The sequence below is a fragment of the Phocoena phocoena genome, chromosome 10 (genome assembly GCF_963924675.1).
Source record: "Phocoena phocoena chromosome 10, mPhoPho1.1, whole genome shotgun sequence".
Classification (NCBI taxonomy): Eukaryota; Metazoa; Chordata; class Mammalia; order Artiodactyla; family Phocoenidae; genus Phocoena; species Phocoena phocoena.
This window is the reverse complement of record NC_089228.1, coordinates 38989891-39002675: the sequence shown is the minus strand read 5'-3', so window position 1 is coordinate 39002675 and position 12785 is coordinate 38989891. Positions and strand designations below refer to the sequence as shown.

General features: G+C 40.3%; 1 protein-coding gene across 1 annotated transcript in view; it reads right to left on the bottom strand.

Moving 5' to 3' along the window:
* QRICH1 (glutamine rich 1) overlaps window positions 1–12785 on the bottom strand; it is a 53353-nt gene that overhangs the window by 34270 nt on the left and 6298 nt on the right. The window contains exon 2 of the mRNA XM_065885241.1: window positions 6820–7149. Within this exon, the coding sequence (XP_065741313.1) occupies window positions 6820–7128 (309 nt within the window). The 5' untranslated portion in view covers window positions 7129–7149. The remainder of the gene's footprint in view (window positions 1–6819; window positions 7150–12785) is intronic.

Genomic DNA, 12785 nt, shown 5'->3' with positions numbered 1-12785 from the left:
TTCACTTTGCTAAGTGCAGGACCAGGCTGACGAACCAGCCTTGTAAGAAGCCTCAGTTCCTGCCTTATAGAAGTACAGAGAAGAAGCAAGAAATTCTATGGGTGCTAAGTGAAACCGGACTCCTAGAATTCACCATCAGAGGGTCTTCTCTCTGGCATACACATTTAACTCCATGTGGATGCTTTAGGAAGTACCCAACTCAAGAGGGCTCTTGAAAGTGAAGTTCCAAATGAACCACCTTCACCTAGCTCAGGCAGACCTATCAACAACAGGAAACTTAGGCCTTCCTGGTATTGTACAAACTGTGAAGGTATTTACATGACAGCTCTTCCTTTTGCCTTAAGAAAGTGCCTCCCTATCTTAAATAAACATATGCTACTGTGATACTGTAATATAATTTTTGGTCTTTTCTCTGACTCTTGATCTGAGCTCTTAAGACCTTTGTAATTTCCTAAGTGCTAATATAAATGCTAGGACCATATTATTTTCTAATGAGGCAACTTTGGTGGGCTCCTGGATGAGGGCTGGTCACCTCAAAGACGAAGCCATAATAAGAAACTTGGTACTTTCAGCCCCACCCTCCATTCTCTGGAGAGGGAAGAAGGGCTAGAAATAGAGTTACTAATCAATCATACCTATATGATGTAGCCTCCATAAAAATCTCGAAAGTTTGGGGTTTAGGGAGTTCCTGGGTTGGTGAACACATTCACGTGCTGGGAGGGTGGTACACCCCAACTCCATGAGGACAGAGGCTACTGTGTTCACGACCCTTCAGAACCTTGCCCCATGTATCTCTTTGGTTGTTCAACCGTATCCTTTATCATTTCCTTAATTATATAATAAACTGGTAAATGTGTTTCCCTGAGTTCTGTGAGCTTTTCTGACAAATCATCAAACCCAGGGAGGGGTAGGGAGAACCACAATTTATAGCCAGTTAGTCAGAAGTACAGGTGAGATAACCTGGGACTTGCAACTAGTGTCGGAAGTGGGGGGCAGTCTTGTGAAACTGATCCCTTAACTTGCGGGGATCTGACACTAACTCCAAGCAGATAGTGTTAGAACTGAATTGAATTATAGGCCAGCCAGCTGGTGTGAAGAATTGGTCATTGTGGGGGAAAAACCACACATTTGGGGGCCAAAAGTGTGAGTGTGGTAGTAACAGAGAGTAAACGGACACAGTGAGTTTTATTCAGACAGCTACTCTAACTTTTGACACAGACCTTTGTCTCCCATCAATTCACTAACATTGTTCTAAGGATATTATTACTTTGTCAAATCTAACAAGCTATGTGGCTGCTTCTAAGCTGGAAAGATGAGAAATTCTTGGGGACAGAACAAACTCTCTGGGATGGCGACAGATGGTTTTAAAAAAGCAATCTAATTTTACCGCAATTTTTTGAAAAAGCAACTTAGAAAACTCTCTGCCTTCAAGGTAATAAATTGTTTTGAAATTTCAAATAACATTAATATAGGCATAATTTTACATTCTTATCAAAAGGGTTAGGTTGAGAAGCAATACTATGAGCCAAAGAGCCTTTTAACATTTGAATTGAGAAGGCAGGTCTGTTCAGCTCCATATTTCAGTGTACACGTCACCTCTCTAGTCTCATCCTTTCACTCAGTGCACTCTAGTTACACAGCCATTCTGCCGTTTTTCAAATAAGCAGCTCCCACCTTAGGGCTTTCTGATTTGGAATGCTCTTTCCTCAGATAACCATATGGCTCATTCACCAGCTCTCTTTGGTCTTAACTCAAAAGTCACCAGCATATTAAGGCTTACCCTGGCCACCCCCATCTGCTTTGTTTTTCTCCTTTGCATTTATCACTATATAACAAGATTTTTAAAAATCTTATATATCATCTAACCCCTCCCAGATATAATGTATGTTCCACAAGGTCAGGGAGCTTTCTGTCTTGTTCAATGCTGTACCTAAACATCTAGCAAAGGGCTTCATACATAAACACAAACATATGGAGATGTCTGGGACAGGGGAAAAAAAGGTTAAGAATCATTGTCCTGTACAAGTTCAAAGCAAAATATTCCCAAGCAACACTTTTTTATTACAAAAGTAGTTCATGTTTAATAAAAAAAAAAAATTCAAGCACTTCTCCTTAGTACCCCACTACGCCGCCCAATTACTGTTTTCGGCTTTATTACTACTATTTAAGGACCACTACATTCTACATATGTTAAAAGCCAGTGATACTAAACTGGTTTTGACACTCTATAATCTGTTAAACATCCTGCTCTGTCAATACACACAGATCTACCTCATTCTTCTGGCTGCACAGGACAACATACTACAGTTGTATCATTATTTGCCATTTCCCTTACTGAAAGACTGACTTGTTTCCAGTGTCACTACTATAAGCAACGTGGCAGTGAATATCCTTATATACACATTTATCTGTGAACACAAATGCAAGGCCAAAGGTATGCACATTTAAACATTCGACAAGTACTGCCAAATTCAATCTCAAGAAAATCACACTAATTTATCCTCTTATACGCTTGCTACCCTGGGTGAAATCTTTATAACTGTCTTCCTACCTAATAAATAAAACATATTTCATTTTAAAAACTTACACTTCCATAATCACCAGAAGCATGAAGCATCTTTTGACATACTTACTAGCACAATCTGTATTTCCTCCCCCATGAACTATCTATTTATATCCTTTGTTCATTTTTCCACTAGATCATTTTTTTTCCTATTTTTTAAGTTCCTTGTGTATTAAAAACACTAGTTAGGAGCACAGGCTCGAGTTAAGACAGCTTGGGTGCAAACGCTAGCTATCAGAAGATGAGTTAACCTCCCTATACCTCACGTGCTATTTTTAGTTTCAAAAATTATACCTTTAGGACCTCCCTGGTGGCACAGTGGTTAAGAATCCGTCTGCCAATGCAGGGGACACGGGTTCGATCCCTGGTCCGGGAAGATCCCACATGCCCATGCGCCACAACTATTGAGCCTGTGCTCTAGAGCCCGCGCACCATAACTACTGAAGCCTGCATGCCCTACAGCCCGTGCTCCACAAGACAAGTCACCGCAATGAGAAGCCCGTGCACTGCAATGAACAGTAGCCCTCACTCACCGCAACTAGAGAAAGCCCACGCACAGCAAGGAAGACCCAATGCAGCCAAAAATAAATAAATAAAATTAAAAACAAAATTATACCTTTAAAGAAAGAATATACAGACCTATAAAACAGATCAAGAAACGTGTATAAAATAATTGTAACTGCTAGGCCCATATTTTCTGTCACTCAGAAAATGGTTTTCCGAAGTCTTATATAAAGTTGTATCTTTAGCCATATATTTATTGATATTGTCTGGCTTATGGTTTTTTTTTAAAACAAGTTTTTACTGTATTTAAGACACTTAGGTTTTTGTTTTTGGCCACGCTGCGCAACTTGCAGGATCCCCACCAGGGACCGAATCTGCACTGGAAGCGCCAAGTCCGAATCACTGGACTGCCAGGGAATTTCCTGGCTTATGATTTTGATAGCTTTAGATTTATTAACATTGTCAACTTTCATGTAATATTAATAACAACTTAAAATCTTTATTTAAATTAAATCTACAAAGCCAACTTTTAGAAAAATTAAATTCCATTTGGCTTAAGCCAGTTATTATGAAAATATATTTGTCTTAAAATTTTTTTTAATTTATGAAACGGAAAGAAAAATTAGTCTCAGGAAAGGTAAGCTAGGCTTAACTAACCTTTGGTCCAAGAATGCTTGGCTAAAAGGTCTTTTTTTTTTTTTCCAGCCACGCTACGCAGCTTGTGGGAGCTTAGTTTCCCGACTAGGGATCAAACCTGGGCCCTTGGCAGTGAAAGTGTGGAGTCCTAACCACTGGACCGCCAGGGAATTCCCTAAAAGGTCATTTTTAATTTTAAATAAAGGGGATAAAAACTACTCTTGCACATATCATATACCACAAACCATATCTCGGCAACTTGTACGGTAGAAATTTGTGGTAAGATTTTTTAGAACTATTGAATAAAGCAAAAAAAAACCCCTCAACTAGGAAATTTATTTTTAAAGGAAAAAAATGAGGTTTCCTCTACCTACACAAATAACTTGAATTAAAATTGATAACCTGTGTGGGAAAGGGAACCACACATAAAAAGTAGCCTATTCCCTGGTGGCGCAGTGGTTGAGTCCACCTGCCGACGCAGGGGACGCGGGTTCGTGCCCCGGTCTGGGAAGATCCCACGTGCCGCGGAGCGGCTGGGCCCATGAGCCATGGACGCTGAGCCTGTGCGTCCGGAGCCTGTGCTCCGCAATGGGAGAGGCCACAACAGTGAGAGGCCCGTGTACCGCAAAAGCAAAAAAACAAAAAAAAACAACAAAAAAAGTAGCCTAACAGGTTGGCTAAAATGTAGACCCATAGAAAAAAAATATGATTCTTACCAAAAGAGCACTGATAATTATTATTGAATTATTATATCACTTGCTGATCAAGCTAACATTCCATGGGCTGTAAATATAGTAATTTTTATGCATGGGTCACCTGAGACCTGAAAAATAGTTCAAAGATTCTTTCAGGGTAAAAAAAGATTGGGAAAAGCTGTCTCAGAGTTTACTTCTTTCCTTAGGAAGGCTTTCCACAACGTAAAATTACAAAAATTTTCTATACTGCCTTTTCATAGTTCATTGTTTTCTTGTTATCTGACCTTTAACCCATCTGGACCTTATCTGTATTATGAGAGGTATCTATTTCCAAAAGAGAAGGAGATTGCCTTACTGCACTAATGGAATACATCCTTTCCTCACTGATCAGCAGAGCCACTTTCATCCTATACCTGGTATCTACTCATAATATATGCAGACACATGAGTGTGTATATGTTTTAAAGTCCTTGGTCAACTCCCAACACATGGGTCCCCAGAGGAGCCTTCTACTCTTTGTATTCTTTACTTCTCGGATTAGGGGACCCTGAGAACTGCTCCACCTTTTGTAAAAGTTTCTCTCTTAGAGGAATTCCTCTATCACCTGATTCTGTTTGCTTTCTCTCTTGCAACAATTCCTCAGATTTACTGGGTTCAAAAAAAAAATCATTCCCTATTTATTATTTTTAGTGAAGTTTAGTTGCTGTACAATTTTATAAGTTACAGGTGTACAATATAGTGATTCACAATTTTTTTTTTTTTTTTTTGCGGTACACGGGCCTCTCACTGTTGTGGCCTCTTCCGTTGGGGCCTCTCCCGTTGCGGGCTTCCCCACCAGGAAGCCCCATGATTCACAATTTTTAAAGGTTAAGATTTAGTGGTTTTTTGATGGCATTTTTTTTTTTTCCCAGCACTGCTAGAAAAAAAATTTTTTTAAGTATCTTTTCAGTCACTGAGGATGGGAAAATGTGTGTTCTTATGAGTCCACCATATTGAAACTATATCATGGATTTATTATTTTATTTTTTCTTCCATTTACAAGGGGTTTGGGAAAAATGATACTAATAGGTGATCTCAATTAGCTATCTTAAACGTAAAGTCTCAAAAAAACACTTTAAACTCAAATCCCAAACTAGTTTAATCTTACGAAAAAGAAGATCCAAGCAGTAAAAAACAGAAATTTTTCTTCAACTAAAAAGTCAGGCCTTCTCTTTGTACCTTTCCTGTACCCCTCCTTCCTTATAGAGACTGTAATAAACAACTGCATCCCTCCATGTGCCAGATGCTTTCCTGTTATCTCATTCAGTCTCACTAAATTGTATTATCCCTACTGACAGATGAAAAAACTAGCACTAAAAAGATTAAGAAAATATCAAGAAATAAGACGTCAGGTCAAGTTTAAACCCAGGGGGCTTCCCTGGTGGCGCAGTGGTTAAGAGTCCGCCTGCCGATGCAGGGGACACAGGTTCGTGCCCCAGTCCGGGAAGATCCCACATGCCATGGAGCTGCTAGGCCTGTGAGCCATGGCCGCTGAGCCTGCGTGTCCAGAGCCTGTGCTCCTCAACGGGAGAGGCCATAACAGTGAGAGGGCCACGTGCCGCAAAAAAAAAAAAAAAAAAAAAAATTAAACCCAGGAATGCAACTCCAAAGCCCAGGTCCTTCCAATATACTCACCTACACTGCTAAGGGGCAAAACCTTCTACCTCACCAAACGTACCTCTTCACACTCTTGCCTCTCCATCATGTTCTACTCCCTTTCCTATTCTCTTGGTGGAAGTCATGGAGGGCAAAGTGAAATGCAACCACAAGAGACAGTAGCAAGAAAGCAGTTTTCCCTAAAGAGGAAAACTTACCTTCTCGGCAAATGTATTAAGTTTCTCCTCTTTCAGTAAGCATATTATCAATTAGCATTATTTCTTGAGGCTTATAAATATCAAATGAAGGCCTAGAAATTTACAGGTGACGTTGAGTCATGGAACCATACAACTACATGAATAAGAGCCTTTCCATTTAAATAAAAAGTTCCAAATATCATGCTTTTAGTAATGAGGTAAGATTAGCCCTCTTATGTTCTTGATCTGTTCAGGGTGACACAGACAGAAGGGGAGCTTCAGTCACACACAGTGTGACACATCCAAATCCAGTCCCAAAAGACCTCTTAATTTCTATACTGTTCAGTTCTCCAAAGCAAATGGCAAGTATCTGTAGCCTCTTAAGTTTACAGTAGTTGCAAATATTTTTAGTCTATGTTAACTATGAAAGCCCTTGTGTAAGATAAAATGTTTCAAAAAAAACCAGAATACTCCCCTTGGTGAAAATAATCTCTGACATCTGTATATAGACGTGATGCTCTACTAACCAAAACCCTGATGGCAAATAAAGTCTATTCAATAGGATGCACCAACATTTATCTCTCTTTTACCTGAACCTGCTGTGGCTGTTGAACCTGGATCTGCTGTTCTTGCTGGGTTTGTGGCTGAACACTGGTGGTGACTGGACAGGCAAGTTCAAGCAAAGACCCGGCCACTTCGGTGCTGTCTGTGTAAATGCAGTTCCCACCCTGTTGGTACACCATGGTAGTGGTGGCCGTCTGCTGGAACTCCTGAAGAGCTTCTGGCCCCTTAGAGGCTAGCGAGTCCAGAAATTCCTTCATCCTGTGTTGCGGAACAGACCGCGCCTTCACTCGGATGTACTCTTCAAAGGAGATGGTGTTCTCCAGAGAATTATTCATATTGCAGAGTCCTTAGGGTTCCTAGAAATAAAATAAATGGACAGAAGTCAAAACTATGCCACTGTTTTAACATACTGAAATGCACAGAGCAATCACTCTTGCATCAGTGTGGAATATTCAGGGCAGCTGTATACATCTGGAATCCAAAGTAAGATTTTATTAAATAACCTTATTTTTTTTCAGTTAATGGCATCTGAAAATTGTTTCCATAAACATTTCTTAAATCAAACTATCACACTGAAAACAAAAAACAAAAGCATGTGTCACAGTACTGGATGAAACGGGCTGCAAATACACTCTCCACCCAGCACTAGGCCAATCCCATCTTCTCTGCAGAGCCAAGCACTGGACAATAAAAGTCACATGCAACACTGCTCTGTGACCATCAGAGAGGACTACCAAGGAAGGTAGGAGCCAGGATTCCTACCAACATGCTCTATTTCCACTGCCAACTATGTTTTACAGTGAAGGGACACGTATGCCATCTAGCTGTGGCAAGATCCTGGAGACAAGGGATGTGTTCATTTCCAACCAGAAACACCAAAAATCCCATTTGCTATATACTGCTCACATTCTTTTGCTGCATAGCTTACTGGTTAAAAGCATGGATTTTGGAGCCAGGCTTCCTGGGTTTAAAACCCAGCTCGAGGGCTTCCCTGGTGGCACAGCGGTTAAGAATCTGCCTGCCAATGCAGGAGACACAGGTTCGAGCCCTGGTCTGGGAAGATCCCACATACCGCAGAGCAACTAAACCTGTGCACCACAGCTGCTGAGCCTGCACTCTAGAGCCCGTGAGCCACAACTACTGAAGCCCACGTGCCACAACTACTGAGGTCCGCGCACCTGGAGCATGTGCTCTGCAACAAGGGAAGCCACCGCAATGAGAAGCCCGCGCACCACAACAAAGAGTAGCCCTCACTTGCCGCAACTAGAGAAAGCCGGCACGCAGCAACAAAGACCCAACGCAGCCAAAAATAAAAATAAATAAAATAAATTTATTTAAACAAAGAAAAACCCAGCTGGAACTCTCCTTTGCTGTGTTACCCTGGACAAGTCAGTTAACTTTAGTTTTGTCTATAAAATAGGAATTAAAATAGCATTTACGTCAAAAAGTTGACTTGAGAATTAAATATATGTAAAGCACTTAGAAAAGTACCTGACGTATATACAGTGCCACATAATTATTAACTAATTCTATTAAAGGTAAGTGGGGGGAGAAAATTGAATAGTACCTTAAATAACTAGGTCACTTCAAAAATCAATTCTGCAAGTTTTTCATCAGGGTATTTACCTTAAGAATTAATCTGGGGACTTCCCTGGTGGCGCAGTAGTTAAGGATCCTCCTGCTAATGCAGGGGACAGGGGTTCGAGCCCTGGTCCGGGAAGATCCCACATGCCTTGGAGCAAATAAGCCCATGCGCCACAACTACTGAGCCTGTGCTCTAGAGCCTGAGAGCTACAACTACTGAGCCCACGTGCTGCAACTACTGAAGCCCCTGTGCCTAGAGCCCGTGCTCCGCAACAAGAGAAGCCATCGCAATGAGAAGCCCGCGCACCGCAACAAAGAATAGCCCCCGCAACTAGAGAAAGCCCACTCGCAGCAATGAAGACGCAACGCGGCCGAAAAAAGATAAATAAAATAAAAAATTTTTAAAAAAAGAATTAATCTGCAAGGGTGGATAGTAGCTCTCAATCACCTGGGAGACAACCATGCGATCTATCCATGAACTGCTGAGTGCCCTGTCACTGCTGCTTTCATACCATACTCTCTTGACCAGTACCACCTCCAGGACAAAAGCAATGGGAGGATATGAAAGTAACACAAACCAAGTGAAACTCTTTGCCAAAAAAAGACTCTCAGTCAATCTCAAATGTCTAGAAAAGTGATTTGTTTCCTTGAGCCATCTGACTAGAAATAGAAATATCAGTCTCTCTTTCACTGCCCAGATGTTGTCTTCTGTTAACAGATATAAGGTGTGTGTGTAATCATGTATCTTCCACCTGGCTCTAAACTCTAGTAGACAGGACTGTGTCCTGGTCCTCTCTGAATGGCTGATACATGTAGGTACTTTGTATATATCTGTTGCACTTGGAATTCAATGTGGAACAAAAAGGATTATGACTCTGTTCCTGTAACATCTATAACTTACAACCATAAAATGTTATGCTTTTCCCTCGTAAATGGTTAATCTATACCTTGGGGGGAAAAAAGCCCTATATATCCAGGGCAAGAGACTAAAGGAAAAATATGAACCTTACTGCTATTAATTTACTGACACCGGCAATATTTCTGTGGCAGGCTGTTTAAGTATAGTATACAAATTATATTCAGGTACTTTCAAAGAGAATAGACCCAGCAATAAACCTTTTATTATGATGCCCATAATACACTGTAAATATATTTCTCCATAAATAAAGAATACTACATATACCTTATCCTGTCTAAAATGCCTAGACCACTACTCTCGGGAAAGCCTCCACCTCTTAGGAAACCCCCAAGCACCAAGAGGGTACAGAGAACGGCAAGTACAGGTCAGGGGAGTGAGTGCAAGGTGAAGCTGCTGCTGATGGCCTCTTGTCTTTGGAAATTTAACACTTGTCTGTCCCTTTGTCACCTCTCTTCTAACCATCTCCCTTGCCCAGTTCTCCCTTCTCTCTGTTGCAGAGGCTCTCAGTTATCTTTCTCAGGACAGAAAATTAGAAGGCCTTCTATGAGACTTCAAGATTAAGCTATCAATGATATCCATGGCACATAGAGGAGGAGGAGCATCAAGGACAAGCACTTCATACTCAGAGCAGGCCACTCCAGCATAGGTGACCCACAAACAGTCACTAACCACATTGGCACAGAATGTGTCAAAGCTTCCCTCTGATAACATCATCACAATTGAAATTTCCCTCTTAAGGAAGCATCTCTCATAATATAGACCCACTAATAATACAAAGTTCACAATATGTGATTCTAATATCCAATTACATGCACCCTTCTGCTCATAAGGGACAAAGGAGAGATTGTGTGAACAACCATTAACCAGTTCTCTACCACGTTGGCACATATTTCAGTTTTTCACCTCCATTATAGAAGAACAGCCGAGGGCACCTGAAATTTACACTTCCCCAAATTAATTTTCTTCAATAATTAGTTGCATTCATGTAAAATACTTAGAGATTGCTTGAATTTTGTCTGTGCTAGAATCGTAGCTACTGTATCAAAGCAATTTTTTAAAAAGTATAGAGGATCATGCAAATCATGCAAAAAAAAAAAACCAAAAACCTTTTTCTGCTTTAAATCTGGGAGAAGATAAATGTGACCAAGCACAAATACAAAGAAACACTGAAAGTTAAGTTTACAGAACCAGAAAACCTTCACACAAATATTGCTCGGTAAAGGCAGTCCACAGAATCTTCCTAGTGACCTTATTTCCCTTCACTCTTTTAAGTTTCAGTAATCAAGGAGGCTTAAGCCTCATCTGAAGTCTGATATTAAGTACAAAGCAGAATTATACCAATTTTTCTTCCTAGAAACAAGCTTTCTTCAGTTTTCAGTGTAGAATTCCACCTAGTTTTTTTGGGGGGGAGCGGTCGTCTTTGTTTTTTTTTTGGTGGGGAGGGTAAAAGTAACACATCTACTTTCTTAGAAAAACTGTTCAAATAATATAGCAAGGTATAAAATGAAAAGTAAAAACAGCTAAGTAGGGGCTTCCCTGGTGGTGCAGTGGTTAAGGATCTGCCTGCCAGTGCAAGGGACACATTTGCGAGCCCTGGCCCGGGAAGATCCCACATGCCGTGGAGCAACTAAGCCCGTGCGCCACAACTACTGAGTCTGAGCTCTAGAGCCCGCAAGCCACAACTACTGAGCCCACGTGCCACAACTACTGAAACTGCGCACCTAGAGCCCATGCTCCACAACAAGACAAGACACAACAATGAGAAGCCCACGCACCGCAACGAAGAGTAGCCCCCGCTCACCGCAACTAGAGAAAGCCTGTGCACAGCAACAAAGACCCAACACAGCCAAAAATAAATTAATTAATTAACAAAACAAAACAGCTAAGTATGCTGTGACCTCTTAGTTCTTTTTTTTTTTTTTTTTTTAAGGAAGGAGGGGGTTTTATAAGTGGCCAAAAATTGTGAAAGACTGCAAGACAACTCTCACTTTTTTCTTATAGCACAGTTCAGAATGTTAATGCTTAAATTAAATGTTAAATGTTTAAAATTCCTCTCTAAAATTTTAAACCACTTTCTCCAAATTAAGAACGTAAGTGAACCATAAAGAGGGAAAATCCTGCTCTATTAAAAGAAGGTTTCATATGTTCTAACAGAAAAAACACAATTTAATTGACTTTTAAAAATCTACCTAAAAAAAAAAAAAAAAAAAAAAAAATCTACCTAAATATTTCAAAGTAACTGTTTATGCTTCCCTGAATTAACTAACTCCCAGTTTTAAGTACTACTTTTATTTTTTTAAAACATCTTTATTGGAGTATAATTGCTTTACAATGGTGTGTTAGTTTCTGCTTTATAACAAAGTGAATCAGTTATACATATACATATGTCCCCACATCTCTTCCCTCTTGCATCTCCCTCCCTCCCACCCTCCCTATCCAACCCCTCTAGGTGGTCACAAAGCACCTAGCTAATCCTCCCTGTGCTAAGCGGCTGCTTCCCACTAGCTATCTATTTTACGTTTGGTAGTGTATATATGTTGTCCATGCCACTCTCTCACTTTGTCCCAGCTTACCCTTTCCCCTCCCTGTATCCTCAAGTCCATTCTCTAGTAGGTCTGTCTGCACCTTTATTCCTGTCTTACCCCTAGGTTCTTCTGACCATTTTTTTTTTCTTTTTTTTTAGATTCCATATATATGTGTTAGCATACAGTATTTGTTTTTCTCTTTCTGATCTACCAATTTTAAATATCGGTCTATCCTCTAGGAAAGGTGTTAGGGCATTTAAATCGCCTTCCTCTCACTAAACCCTGCCAATCATATTTTAATTTTTGTCATGATCAGTTTCATAGCTTTAAACCTCTAGTTGTAGGCACACTAATTTTATAGTATCTCTGGACTTCCCACCATGTAAGATAAGGAAATTAAAGTTCCATGCCCTCTATTTTTGACAAGCATTTAGCTAAGTGAGTATAGCTTCTGTTTAATCAATCTTTTAGTTTTAACAACACAGCATTTCATACCAAATCAAACTCAGAACTTTTTAAAATCAAGGTTCCAGGACTTCCCTGGTGAGTCCAGTGGGTAAGACTCCGCGCTCCCAATGCAGGGGGCCGGTGATCGACCTGGGGTCGGGGAACTAGATCACACATGCATGCCGCAACTAAACAACAAAGAGTCCGCGTGCTGCAACTAAGACCTGGCGCAGCCAAAAAGAAAAATAATCTTTAAAAAAATCAAGGTTCCAAAGATGATAAAAACAATTCTGCTCCAAATAAATCCTACCTGTCAGTACTTCTAGAATACTACATTCAAAACAGTCACTACAAGAATAGTCCAAATATAAATTTATTTCCTGAGCAGAATGGCAAATAAGATGGATATTCAGTTCTCAGAAAGAATGGAATAAAAGCTTGGAAAAGTATCTGCTATAAAGCCCCAAAGTTCATTCTTTAAGTTTTCATCAAAAAAAGAAAAGACCACACACCTTTA